General features: G+C 40.5%; 1 protein-coding gene across 1 annotated transcript; it reads right to left on the reverse strand.

The window, feature by feature from the left end:
* Nucleotides 1-3,037: 3,037 nt before the first annotated feature.
* Nucleotides 3,038-5,590, reverse strand: LOC141758705 (dickkopf-related protein 3-like). Its single transcript, XM_074620331.1, has 4 exons — nt 4,785-5,590; nt 4,395-4,569; nt 4,069-4,270; nt 3,038-3,326 (listed from the first exon to the last, which is right to left on the reverse strand). The coding sequence occupies exons 1-4, from the start codon at nt 4,935-4,937 to the stop codon at nt 3,266-3,268; spliced, it is 591 nt and encodes a 196-aa protein (XP_074476432.1). The 5' UTR covers nt 4,938-5,590; the 3' UTR covers nt 3,038-3,265.
* Nucleotides 5,591-15,006: the final 9,416 nt, after the last annotated feature.

Genomic DNA, 15,006 nt, shown 5'->3' on the forward strand with positions numbered 1-15,006 from the left:
AAACCTAGAGCATTCAGAGGATGGATGGATCAGACTAGAGACCTAGAGCATTCAGAGGATGGATGGATCAGACTAGAGACCTAGAGCATTCAGAGGATGGATGGATCAGACTAGAGACCTAGAGCATTCAGAGGATGGATGGATCAGACTAGAGACCTAGAGCATTCAGAGGATGGATGGATCAGACTAGAGACCTAGAGCATTCAGAGGATGGATGGATCAGACTAGAGACCTAGAGCATTCAGAGGATGGATGGATCAAACTAGAAACCTAGAGCATTCAGAGGATGGATGGATCAAACTAGAAACCTAGAGCATTCAGAGGATGGATGGATCAGACTAGAGACCTAGAGCATTCAGAGGATGGATGGATCAGACTAGAGACCTAGACTTTAACAACGAGATATTATGTGTTAATTAGTGAGCTTTAGAGGTGTTGACAGGTAGATTTTGATACCTTTGGATAGAGACAGGCTAGCTGTTTCCCTTTGTTTCCATTCTTTATGCTAAGCTACGCTAAACGGCTGCTGGCTGAGCCCTTAAACTATTCCTTCAACCAATAAATCTCTTGAGATACAATATCGGTTTAACCAGAGACACATGCAAAAGCGCAACAGCACATCAGTTAATGTCACAGACGCATTTTGAGGACAGAAGTTGACGTAGACGGAGAAACAGACGGCCTTGTTCTCCGAGGACAAAGAGGACGAAATGCTCAGGAACAGAAGACCATTTAAGAAGCTAAACAGTGCAAACAGACATGTACGGATACCTTCAGCTCAGATAAGAGCAGGCGTACACTAGTAACTAGTGTTCTTAAGTGGAGATGATAGGCCTGTTTTTCAGCATTCAGTACTATCAGGTTTCTCACAGTCTTGTGCGATTAGATATCGCCTTTGTCTTGTCAGTCTTAGGTATGTGTGTGAAGTGTGTGTTCTCCTCGGCCTGTTTGCATCATTTTAATGGTTTATGTCACGCTGCCTAAAGCCTCAGTAGCTTTAGTGTGATGTCTTTTCAGCTGGCATGTTTTATTATCTGCTCTAAATAAACTTTTTTAAGGAATTAAAATAGCATAAACTGAAGTTGCTCAATCTACATATGCCTCTAATGCGCCGATAAAGTTATAAATCATTCTTGTTTTGAACACGAACTTAAAAATCTCATTGCAAAGACTCAATGATGAGAGCTGTAAAACGATAGCAAAGAGGTTAGACACTAAAGTCCTTCACAGAACAATTGAAGTCACCCAGCAACAGAAGGGGCAAACTGCAGACGATTAGCATTTGAATGAAGCGACGGGGGAATTTGTTAGGGAGATATCGATCTAAAGACGGGTCAGGAGACAGCTAGCGTTACAGCATCTGGTGATGCTAACAATCGGGAGCCGCAACACTCCGCCATGTTATGTAACCGCGGCCTGCGATCCAAGAAACGTGCTCAGTGTGTCCACTCTTTAAAGCTTTAAAGTGATACTGCCCCCAAAATCTATCTTTTAAATGTGAAACATTTATTTAACATCTAAACTTGAAGGTGTCTGTAAAAAGTTTATTGTAAGGTCTTCATGCAAAACACGAGGTCACAGTCAGCTTTCATCAAATTCAGCAACCGACAGATGAATCTGATCGTGACAAAAAGAAAAAGTAAAAAAAGTATCCAAACTTCTTAAAGGACGGGTCCATTAGATTATTATTTTTTAAGTTTTTATATCATTCTGTAGCTTCTCAGTGATGTTCCTTATGTATTCATATCCAAGCCCTTCTAAAAAAATGTTTCCCATGTGACCTGACGTAGGTTTCTGCATAATGACGCTGCTACATGTATAGTATACAGTATATACATCCCTATAGTCAGTGTATTAACGTTACACACAGTAACTTAGATGGTGGTCTGCATGCTCCCAGTTTGGAGAAGCAGACAGGAGCAACGGCACGGAAGCTAAGCAATGTACGGCTGTGGAGGCCACATTAGTTCGGATCTGAAAGTCGCACAATAACACAAACAAACTAACCGATCGATGCAGCCGTAGACCAGCAACTCCTGTGTTCTGTGAGGTAAAATGACTGTTTTTGTGAATGGAGTCTGGTGGCTTTGAAGAGAGCGATATAATGGCTTCAGTTCCCTGTCGGAAAGGGCTGACTGATGGTGAGGTAAAGCGGTGAAAATAAACCAATATTGAGAACTGAAGCCGCTATATCGCTCTCTTTACAGCCACCAGACTACATTCACAAAAGCAGTGATTTTACCTCACCGAACATGGGAATACAAACTCACCTCAAAAAATCAGAAGAAACCTTTTCAGTTATTTCTAAACTCAGCACAGCTAACTTTGACTCAGTTAGTGCTAGCATTCACATTATTCATTCACATTATTCATAACCGTATTGATTAGCTTGCTGTGGTAACCTACGTCACTGCTTTTTGCAACGGCTGAGTGGGCATTTCCATTTGAAAAAAAGGGAACAGATCACAGACGGACCCGCCCTTCAAACCACTCCTGCAGCATGATTCACTTTCTATTTTCCATCTGTTAATATGATCCAAACAAAATGCGTGTGCCCAAATATTTCTGGACAAATGTTACTACAGGAAAGCTATGTTTGAGACCTCCTTTCTCATATTATTCTTAAAAATCATTATTTAATTCTTGTAATATTATTACTTTTGTCTTACAATCGTGACTTGATGAAACAAAACAGTGGGTCAAAGTCTCTGTTAACAAACTGATCTTTTTCTTATTTTTATATGTGTATAATTTAAGGGATGATTTGGCATCAAGGGAGGTTTAGTCATCAGAGTAACAATGGGTTAAAGTCAGTTGAAAAAGTTCTGTTTTAACAAAATGCTTTACATTTGACTTTACTGTGTGTATAATTAATGCAAACATATGCAACATCCCCCTGTATGTTCACCACAAGAGAGCAGCACAACCTTTTCTTCTATACTCTTATTACTGATTAGGAGTGATTTGTGCAGCTTTAAAATAAAGTGATAACAGTGAATGATTACAGAATCGTAGCTTTTGGAAAACATTTTTTTTATTCTTTAAATTGAAAGCAAATAGACATTTATAGATATACAATGAGGAAGATACTGTATGGCATTGTTGAGCTACATACAGTAGTGCTTTGGTTAAAATGTACAAAATGAAATAAAAAAAACAAAAACACATCCTTGCTGTAAGACTCTAATAAGAACATGTAGTAATACATACATGATTTTATATATACAAACATATTTACATAATAAATAGCTTTAATGTTGAGGCATCAAGATTTGGGCACTTGGCAGCTCCAACTTGGTCGTTCTGGCTGGTAAATGAACTCTTTCCTGGAAGACAAACAAACTGAGGTTAGAACATGTAAACACGCTATTTATTCTGAAAACTAACAAATACATTAAACATTTTGAAGCATATTTTAAAACAGAGATGAGTTATTAAAAGTTATACTCCTTTGTTCCAGAAACCAACCACGTTTTTTTGTGTGCTTAGTGTGATTAAACAGGAGCTTTATACTAACACGTAATAATACAATACATGTGCCGATGCCTGTCAAATAAAACGCTGGAGTGTCGCTGCCAATTAAACTTCACAATTGTCACAAAAAAATGTTTTTAAGGAATTAATTGCTTCTTTTTTTTGGCTTTCTGAGCCGTTCCTGGAGCTGTTTTACTGACAGCCATAATTGACTTCAATCTCTTCCAGCTGTGAGTAGCGCCTTCGTTTCTTTTGTGCAATGCACTGTGGGACAATAGTGCACATCAAGAGACACACACACAAAGTCACAAAGAGTTTTTTAGTGTGACTGTTTTGAGTCTACTTTGCCAGTAACACTCACTACATACTCAAAACTGCTGAGATTTAGTATGTAGTAGGAATTTGGACACGGCAAAAGTCTTAACAAAAGGGCTCCAATCACGCTGGACCTGCATTACTTGATATTGTAAGTCAAGTGGTTTAAATTCAATAACAAATGTGCAATGAATCAAATGCTGTACAACCTTTTAATAGCCTTGGATTGTGGTATTTGAAGTAAATCATTTTAGATTCAACTTTATTTCCCGTACTTACTCTCTCTGATGTGATTCACCGTTTTCTCGACACAGCAGCCCCTCATCACATGGACAAATCTGGTTTATGCTGTATGCCAGGCCACCATCAGGAACATAGCAGCTCTCGCCGCGGATCAGACGTCTCTTGCACACATGTTCGCCGTGGTGTCGAGCGCAGCACATGGACGTCCCACAGTCCCTGTTGACTTTACATCTGGCTCCTGGATGAAGAGAAAACAACGGTTATTTCAGGTTCAGTCGTTTTCAATCTCCAATCTGACGAACACACACTCTTTTATGTTTTAAATAAATAGGTTTTTAATGTGTTTGCTGTTACATTCTTACCCTCTTGTCCATTGGGGATGCTGCGGTGGCACTTCCCAAACATGCAGCTGAGTCCGCGGACGCACTGGGCGTCCCTCCGACAGTAGTGGCCCTCCCCTCGCAGAGGAACACAAAGACCGAAGTGACGATCACAGGAGAAACCCCGTCCACAGGCCCTGTCATGATCGCACATAACCTGGGAAAAAAAAAACAGGCGAGATCTTAAAACTTTACCAAGACTTTCATTAAAACTTGTAGGAAGAAGTGACACTGATTCTGCGTATAACCTTTTTTTCTAAACACACATTTTCTGACCTTATAGAAGAAATGTTTTACGACACAAACACGTTTTAGCCGTATGAATTAATACAAGAGAAGCATTATAATCATGCACAGTATCTAGTATCTTACCGCGGTTGGTTTGGCTACAAGAACGCTCTCTCTAAGTGCCCTGGCTCCTTCTTTGGGAGGGCTGTGGGGCATGTTGAGCATCCAGGCCCATATTCGAGCTTCGGCCGAGGAGAAGTAGAGACCCAGGCAGAGCATCCACAGATTACCCAACATTTCCACCAACAAATTAATAAATAAATAAGACTGACAATGATTAACTCAAGACAGGGTGACTCAAAGTAAAAGAAAAGATGAGTCACTTGTCTATGGCTCCACAGCAAATAAAACTCAGAAGATTAAAAGTCCCAGTAAATGTTTAGAAAGTCAGGACTGCAGGGAATCCATGCAGCGACACTGGCTGCCTCCTCTTCCAGAGTGACTTTTATAGGTCACCAGGGGCTCGACTTCACCCCCCACCAGGCTGTTTGTCCAAGCACCAGGGTAGGAGGAGACAATTAGTTGTTAATGGATTAACTAAATTGCCCGGGTCACCCCCCGCAGCCAGAAAATAGTGGCGAAATGACCAGTTGTGGAGCAGAGAGAAAGGGAAAGATGGGGGCCGGGAGGGGATGGATGGACGTGATGGGCGTGATGGGCTGACAACAAGCTTCACACAATAGAGCCGAGACAAGCACCACCTCTGTTTTGGTTATCTCTGCCAGACAAACGAGGAGGACAAAGGCAGACAAATGCATGACATGTTTCAGTGCTCACTGAGTGACAGGTAAAGCCACCGTTGGGTCCCCGGCCCCCTAACTTAACACTGGGCAAACACTCCTGGCCCCGACCTCCACTGCCCCGTCGGCCCCCTACCCTATCCCACTTCAGACCCCACGCTGAGAGCAATTTGCAGAAGTGCACCCTGCGAACGACCCCATGATCTCATTAAATGTAATTACCATCAGCCATTAGCACTCAGGAGGAGAATGGGAGTGAGTGGAGGGGAGACAAGTTGCTCGAGGGAAACAAACAGATTAATTTCTGCACATTTCTGGTTTAAAATAAACCATACCAACTATAATCCACTGTAGTAATAAAATAAAAGAGTAATAACTTCATATCTTAATTTCACATTTTCAAATTTTGCATCTTAACCCCTTTTACCCTACGAACCCCGGTACCGGTTTGGCTGAGCTGTGTGTTAAAACACGTCATAAAATGCTGCAGTCTGTGTCTTTTTTCTGAATTGTTTCTAAAAGACGAGGCCTTAAAGCTACTAAAACAACACTCCAAGTGTATTTGGTCTAAACAATGTTTGCTTGGCAATGATTTCAATATCTTAGTAACAAAATCAACGCACGAGAAATTATAATAAAATATTTTTGACGATTTTTATATTGAATGTTCATACTTAACTTTCGATTTTTGTTATTTTATTTACCTTGTTATTGATCTTATTTGTTATTATCTAAGTTTTACTTGATTGATAATAAAACGACTCCATTTGGAGTCAAAATTATACAATTTAGTTGCTTTTTATTGATTTTATACTGTGAACAATGGTAGAATGTGATGATGCACGGGGTACATGTCATGGCCAAAGGCTCCATTGTGTGCACATAGCCTCCTGTAGTGGATATCAGTTGTATTTTAGAGCTAGATTCCCTTTGAAGAGGTAGAAAACCCCATTTGGAGAGTCCTCCTGGTCCTATCCTCACTAAAACCTTTCTATGTGCTTGGTGTTATTTATATCTGCTTTGGCACAGTTGTAGTCAAGGAGTTGCTGAATGAATTCACTTGCATCTTTGTGCATGGCATCATTGCTTTAATAGTGTTATCCACCTACTGACACTGGGGATGAATTCTCTGAGGTCTTACCTATCCATAGAGACTAAGATCCTGCATATAGAGCTGGTCGTTGTGGAGCTATTCTTGATTTATTTTGGGTATGTCTGTCTAGGCGAACCACACCTTCCAGCACCCTGGGGCTTAAGAGGTTAAGATCTGGTGATTGTTTGAGGTGAAAGGTTTGTAAATATTCTACCAGTATATCTTGAAAACAAGGAGAACATAAAGAACGTACTGTTCTGGTGAAATGCTTCAGACACATCATCATGGAGTAAAAGTAAAACTTTCTCGACTTGCAAGGTCGACAGCAACGACATGTTCGTCTTACATCTTTTATACTGTATTACTTTCTTCCTGTCTGAATTCCATCTGCTATACAGTTTTTTTCTCACAACAAGTGGGTGTGATTTATGACATCCTACACAGCTGTGCTTTTACCTGAAAGGAGTGTGCGGGCGGAAAGGTACCAGTGAGAAATGAATCAGAACTGCCTGGCCAGTTTGAGTAATAAATCCATGAGATTGAAGGTTTATTTTTCTGCCCTTTTTCGGCTGCAGCAATTACACTTTCTCTCCATTGGTACGCAGTTGCTGGAAATTTATTCAACATTTTTACACTTAACATGCATGCAAAACTCCCTTGTACACGACAACTCTTTAAAGTATTTAGAGAGTTGTCTTGTACGAAGGATTTTTGCTGTTCAGAGCATCACTTCTGGTCACTGGAAGGTCAAGGCCGGTGGCGTAATATACCAGGAATGTGCGCTCCCACAAAAATTTTCTTTTTGGATGATCCTTCATTTTTTATTGCCAAAGCCTTCAGCGTTGGCAGACCTCCGTACTTTAATATACTGCCCCATTCAAATGAATGAGGGGGCTGCGTTTTTTCACACAGTACTGTTGTCTGTCTGATCGAGCTCTTTACTGTTGTTGCTCCTCAACATTAGAAGTTATACCTCTCAGAGAAGCCAAAGCAGTGCATAATCTTTAATTTAAAAGTTTTTCAAATGTGATTTTATAAATGCATTTTATTTATATACTGAATTGTATTGTTTGTAGTTTCTTTCTCTTGACTTTCTTTGGTAAAGCACTTGGAACAACTGTTTTGAAAAGTGCTATACAAACAAGATTTGCTTTCTTTGCTTTCGTAAATTAGATTAAAACTTACTTAATAAACTAAAGCAAGCAACTTTAAAAAATCATTTGCACATTTTAATCAACTATAAGCCTTTACCAAACAAAAACATGAGTAAAATGCAAACTAATAGCATCTAGTGCCCGTAATATGTTGTCTCCTATGGCCACTGCAAGGCTCTATGCTAAACTTTATCTTATTCAGTAAGCCTGCAGGCCGTTACACCCAGTACCTCGCTCACTGCTCTTTATCAAGTAATGGCGATCACACTGGAGATGTTCATTTGGGAAGATGAGAGTTGATCTCTCCAACAAAGACTGTGCAGCGTAGAGGAACTGTAAAGTCAGTAATCATAACTTCTATGTTTGAGCTTTACTTAACATTAGCATTCATTGTTTCATTAACATTCAGTAGCTTGGCTCAGACCGACAGTAGATGCCTGGATAATTGTTAGTAATTTACATGTTCTTAGCGGCAGACAGCACAGATTGGTTACGTAGATACCGCTGGGTCTGCGCTTATCTCAGCTCCAGGTAGTTAAGACCTTATCAAAACAGGCTAACACAGACTAATGACGTAATGGGGCGGTCAATTAGAAGGCACAATAGCAGCAACTGGATCAATTAGCGACGTGTAAATAAGTATTGTAGCGTGATTATGCAACCGTCGGAGCAGTGTATTGAGCACTTAGTGGTACTGTAAGGGATGTATTAATGAAAGGATGGAAAAATAATGGATTTGTGCCAAATGTATAGTCTTCGAGTCACAGAGATTTTTGACTTTTGATGTTTGCAGATAAATCATCAACGAGCTAGTCGTTCACTTATAAATAAATTCTCCTCTCTTCCTAATAATGTTTTTTTTCTGAGATTCCCAGCTGTGTGTTTTGCAAGAGTTTCAACATGAACTCCCTCTCCCTTTCCTTATCATGCTCCTCCAAACATGTATTCTTGTTCTACATCGTACTTAGAGCCAGATATCCCTCCTCTTATTTACCCAATGCCAACAGCAGATAACTGTCTCCAAACTGCTCCTTAACATGCTCCCCCGGTGTTAATGACTCTGCTAATGACGTTCGTAATGAATGTCACAATCAACATTGCTGTGGGTCTTGCAATTAGGGGCTAACAAAAACAACGGGCAGGGTGATGTTTGTCCATTGTAATGGACCTTGACCCCCCACGGGGAGCTCTGAATGGTGGAGAGCACGAGGAGTCTGCCTTCCCACCACTGAAGCAAAAATATGTTCGGTGCAGGAATGGATGGACGATCGTCAATGAAGGAATGTGTATTCCGGGCACTGGAGAACAATGAGGTATTGTTTCTTGAAGATTCAATATGTAGTGTCAGTATTACTTTAGGTGTGAAAATGCTTCAGCGGTTTCATTCGAAAGAGGAGTGAAAAGCCGGCCGTCATAGAGAGGGGAGACGCGATACCTCGGTTTACTCCCAGGGTCACAATTCTCCAGTGTTTCTCCCAATTTATGACAAATGTTCACACCTTTTTCCCACCCATTGTTATCAAAACCTGTTTCTGGCGCTGTACAGAGTGTCATAAGAACTACTGCTTCCACCTGGACGGCAATAGAGCTACACCTTTTCCCGGCAGAGGAGAGGCTGCTTGCAACACTTGGGCGTAGTTTGAGCTGCACCCGCCTCACATCACAGCAGCACAGCAAAGCTGTTGTGGCGCGGTGCAAGCCATTGGCAATAACAAAGTTTCAGAGCACAATGAGTGAGAGAAGGAGAGAAATGGAGAATACTAAGAGAAAGAAACTCAAAAAAGTATTGACTGAAAGAACACTAATGAATATTAACCTAATTTATAGGAGAGATTCACGCCAGGGGGGCCAATTATTCAGTTTTCTTTCCTGAGAATTAGACGTAAAATTAAAATTTAACAGATAACGCTGTTGCAGTGTAATTATCATCTAGTTATTTTCATTCTTTAAAAGTCACCAGAATGCAGGAAACAAAGTCTCTGAAACTAATTTTTTTCTTGTGAAGGACCACCAGGCACTCCACTTTGATTTCGAAATCCTCCCTATTTTTGAGGTCTCAAGGTTGGCAAGTATGCTCCTGGACGACATTCATAGCGTTGCATTCATTTGTGCACACGGAAAGTGACAGAAATAGTAGTGTCGAGAATGAAAAAAGACCTGGCTCTTTTAGTCAGCATGAAGTAGGTGTGAATGTTGGATCGTCGGGTTCGGAAAGTTACAGAAATGGTCGGACAACCGCAATCCGACGTCAGCAAGGTAGATTTCAAAGCTACTCAACCACACGGCAGGCAAGATGTTCTAACGGAGTATACTGGCCCCTTAATACACCTGGCAGTGTGAATGTCCAAGTGCAAGCACACAATGTTCTAACATTTACTTCCAGCCTTAAATCTAAATTGTAGTCACATTTTAAACGAGGTGAGAAATGCCTGCAGAGCTCTTTCTCAGTGTTACTGGGCAGACATCCCTCACCGTCCACATACAGGGCAGAGGTTTACGACCGCTCCTCATGAAGTCAAATGAACCAGTAAATTTTAACACAAGCAAAACATAACCATTAGTTGAATAGTATAAGACTGTGCTTACTTTAAAGTAAAGTAAAGCTTGTTTCTGATTGGTTAATGGAGCAGAGATAGATTCGTGCGAATGGAAAATGCTAACAGGATCAATCTAACAAGGGTCAATTTTACAAAACATATCACTGCATAGTGTAGGTTTTCAGGACAAAAAGGATAAAGATCATTTCTAATAACTCGTTTTTCTCTTTGAGCAACATTTGTAAAAACTTTTTACTCACTTTTTTCGTAACAAAGTTGGTCTCAAAGAGACACAAATGAAATTATACATGTGTTTATATATTTTGTTTTACTGTAATGCCTTATTTATGTTTTACATTCAAACAATAACACTTAATTTTGTCCATCATTTAGCATATGCACATCTAATAAATAGTTTATAACACTATAAAGCAGTTTAAGTAAACATTTAAGTATGAATTAATGTATTTGTTAACAGTTATGACATAAAAACACAGAATTACATTGCTGTAATCATATAATGGCATTACATTACACACTCCATTCATGCATATTTAGTAACTGCATGTACAAACAATTCATATGTGAGTTTAAAGCTGTTAGAGTTAAAATCTTATATATATTGTTATTTATGATTACAATTAATTGTGTAAACACTAGTTATGGTCGCTTCATATACAAACACATTAATAAAGACGCCCTTAAAGCTGTTTATAACAACATTATAGAGTGTTATAAACCCTTTATTAATTGTTCATATGCTAACTATAAATGCTGAATAGAGTTACCAAAACAATCCATGTCTCCAGATCAAAATCAGGATGATGATGGTAATAATCAACTGAAACTTGAGTGTCATCTGACCATGATGATAGTAATAATACAAGCAATATTTTTAGTATTAGCGGTGAAAAAAGTGGCAGTAATTGTAAAAAAATCTGAATATTATAGGATATTTACCTGAGTCACATGTCTCTTTGCATTCCCATCATCACCATTGTATTAAACAAAACAAAAAAACATGCCTTTATAAACATTTTCAGACTTTTATCTTACAGAAAAACTGGATTTCTTGTCTTGGTTACTTTGTTTACACGGACAGAGTTGAGCTCCCATACTCCATCCGTCTGGAATGATGCAGTAATGTCTCCTCCAGTCATTAACTGTCTCGGTTAATTAAGATACCTCACTCTTCAAGACGATACACAGATGTTAACTCAGGTGAAGTTAATGACACCTGTTTGTCAGGTTCTTTCTAAGTTAGTCATTGCCGCTTTAGGGAAGATCTGGCGGATTTCCTTTTTAAAAAACAAATATGGCAAAACAGTTTCTATGCAGCATTTTAAGGCAGAGAAAAAAGTAAAAGGATGACTTACAACAAAGGTCTTGAATTTGATTAATCTTGGATGGGACGAGCACACTGTGTGCCCAGCTCAAACGTTCACCAGGAAACCACTACACGTAATGGCTTGTCAGTTTCCAATAATGGTATGAGCCTGCCTCGCTGACTCCGAACCAACTCCACATCTGTCCTTTATTATTATTTATACACGGTGGCAGTAATCCTTTAAAGACATTTTTGACAAGGGGAGAAAAATTAATGTGCTCATTGCAAAATAAATACACTTACCTCACTATTACATGTGACCTCAACTAAACCAAACCTGTGTTCCGATGTTTGAACCGCATCTCTGGTAAATAATGTTCTCTATAAGCTGTTTTCTATTGGAAACAAGACAGACGAGTGTGACTGTCTCTGTAATGGGAAACAGGCCTGTCTTTCTTTCTTTGTGCCAGGTTAAAAAAAAAGAGAAGGAGAGGGCAAGATGAGAATCTGGAACAGGGGTCACTGGAGGCCATTAAACACAAATCAGGCTGTTCCCCATTATTAGGATTTAAAAATCACTAAGAAAACAGCCTGTCAAGTATAAAAGATCTGAGTAGAAAACAGACTTTCTTGTTTCTCATCATGGTCCATGAGCGACTGGGAAACCCCCCTGGTACTTCTATCCGAGCCTGGATGTTTGTTATGTGGCCTTTTGGTGGTCCAAGCTCTACAGAATTAGTATTATCCCTATTTTTTTATTCCATTTTACCTTATTTTTCTAGTCTTAATTACATCCCAAATTATTCTACAGATGAATCAGCAATACTTGGCTAATCAGCTTTGTATTGCTATTATTGTTGTCTTCAAAAGCACTTTATCAGAGGCTTGTTCTAACTACATATGGGTGACAAATTAAAGGACCAACCTGCATGAATTGTCTTAAAGGGACTATTTGTAACTTTCAGAATTACTTGTTAACAGCGACACCTGTGGCCGTTAAGTCAACGAAAGTCAGCGGGCTCACGCTTGCTCGCTCTAAATATACCTGAACGAGCATTGCTCAAAACAGTGAGGCGACAGACGTCAGCTAAAAGCACAATATCACTCTATATTTCAGGGGCTTGGCAGTAATGTTAGCTGACCAGACGAAGGTCTCTCCATGAATCACTGCTGATCCTAGTGTTGGCTTTTCCAACAGCGGGGCTCCGCAGCGAGTAACGTTACAACTCCCGACCGCAGCCGGAGAGAACAGGTAAACACCGGCACCCGGTCGGTAACGAGATGATAACGTTTCTCTCTGCTGAGCCGCGTCACTTCACAAGACACGGGAAACCTCTGTTGGTCTGGAGGAGCTGCAGCATTTATTTCTGCACAAACATCCACTCTACATTCACTAGATGTTCTCAGAGCTAAACTAACTCTTCTGCAGTGTGGAGTGAGCGCGCGTTCACGTCTAGAGGTGGAGTGAAAAGCGAGAATGTGCGCGCTGTCTGAGTGAAGGCGAGCAGGCAGAGGAGCAGGGTACAGCGGCCACACGCAAGCGCGCATGTGTCCCGACCCGGTACATTTATACGCTTAAAAAGTTACAAACAGTCCCTTTAAGCCGGGCTCAGACAACAGGAGTTTTGGGCTAATTTATCCCCGATTTACCGGGTTACAGATCCAGACTTAAACCTCCGGAACTGTTCGCAGACTCATCAGTGCCGTCCCGATTCATTTCAAACATGTTTGATATGTAGGAGTTAAAATCTAGATGATTACGTCAGTACTTTCTGAGCGGGACCATATAGCCAACGAGAGAGACAAGCCAAAGCAGCTGGTGTTGTCTAGTAACGGTAAACATTCTAGCCCCTAAGGCTAATGTTAGCTAACATACTGCTGTTGACAGATAATAAAACTGACAGTTAAAATCTCACCCCCAGTTCTCGCTGAAGAACAGACAACCTGTGTTGACCACATCTCCCCAACCATTTCCTCATCCAGACTCGTTAAGCCTTTTGCTTTTCTTTTTTCCTGACCACAAAGCATTACTCCAGCAAGTTGTTGAACACGTCAGTGGCGACACCCGCTTCCCCATGACATTATGTGAGGTGATGCATTGCTCCCTCTGGCACGATACTCTTAATAATAGTGTGATGCATCATTATTTTCAAATCTTGTAGTGTGTGCATGTTTTGAGATTAGAGAGAAGAACATCAGGGAAGTTTCTCCTTATGTGTGTGATGCAACCCGATTTCAAAATCCGTTTTAGGTTTTTTAAAACAGTTTTAAAACTCCTGTAGTCTGAGCTTGGTTTTAGGAAGGCCTCCAGAACAGCTTCTGTGAACTCTGCTGCACCATTCTTCCAAAAGGTGTTTTGATGATGGTGGTGGAGAGCGCTAAATCTCCCAGAGGCGCTCACAATTGCTTTGAGATCTGGTAATATGATTCACATCATTTTTATACTTATCAAAACATTCGGTGAGCCCTCGTGACCCACCAGCGTTTGTTACTGTATGTTTCTCTACTCATTTATTCAGTTTTGTCCTTCAATTGCACACATGTAAACACGCTTTACATGTGTGTGCGCCAAATCAACAACAGGAGAAGACGTTGGGAAAAAGGAAGCTCATATTCTCCGTCAAGCCCTCGTCAGGGAGCTGTTCCGGCGTGAAAACATCATCATCAGCAGAATGCGGTTCGACGAGCGTCCTTTGTAACCCCGTACATGTCGAAGATAAGAGATGATTAGGTTGAGAACTGTGAAGAGATTTGTCCCTATACACTTGCACTCAGTTACCAACTGTAAAAAAGTTTGTTTTATGAATTTGCTTAGGTTAAAAGCTTTAATCCGTCTATGTGTCTTGGGCTGCATTCACACCAAATCAGGCGTTGTGGCGAAAGTGCCAGTCCTCCCATTCATTTGAATGTGGGTAGGATGTCTAAAAAAACGCACAGCGACCTGTGGCATCGTCGTGCAGACACTCCCACACCACCGCACAACCCTGCGCTAATCGCCGTAACACCTGATTTGGTGTGAATGCAGCCTAAATAACAGCAGGATGACATTCAACAATATGGACAGATGGTAGTCTATTCTGGATACTGTTTATGGAAAGCCGTAATGGTTTACCCCAATTTTATTCCCTTGCTTATTGCCTCTAAGTGCATCCAATTGTACAGACAGCAAATTCCAGTTCAAATTAGAGAGATGTACATCCCAATCCCAAATCCCAAAACCTCCTTTTAGCTGACGACTGATTATTCACCCAGTTCACAGCTGAGTTTCACAACATCAATACTGAGTCAGGAAAGTCGTTGGATGTTGGCAAAGCCGTTGGATGTTGTAACAAATATCGCTGAATGTGCTTTTAATGAACTCCCCACATGAATCAGCAAACTAAATAGTCTGTAAAGTAGGGAACCGGGAAAAGTCCGGTGATTACCGGATTCATAAAAGCTGTTGGGCTCATTGT

Source organism: Sebastes fasciatus, chromosome 20 (genome assembly GCF_043250625.1).
Source record: "Sebastes fasciatus isolate fSebFas1 chromosome 20, fSebFas1.pri, whole genome shotgun sequence".
In the NCBI taxonomy this organism is placed as follows: Eukaryota; Metazoa; Chordata; class Actinopteri; order Perciformes; family Sebastidae; genus Sebastes; species Sebastes fasciatus.

Bases quoted from the DNA above. Each gene is read 5' to 3' on its own strand.
- LOC141758705 (XM_074620331.1), bottom strand. From the start codon at position 4,937: ATGTTGGGTAATCTGTGGATGCTCTGCCTGGGTCTCTACTTCTCCTCG. The intron at 4,570-4,784 runs GTAAGATACTAG...TTTTTTTCCCAG, and splicing joins TTGTAGCCAAACCAACCGCG to GTTATGTGCGATCATGACAG. The intron at 4,271-4,394 runs GTAAGAATGTAA...CTCTTCATCCAG, and splicing joins CATCCCCAATGGACAAGAGG to GAGCCAGATGTAAAGTCAAC.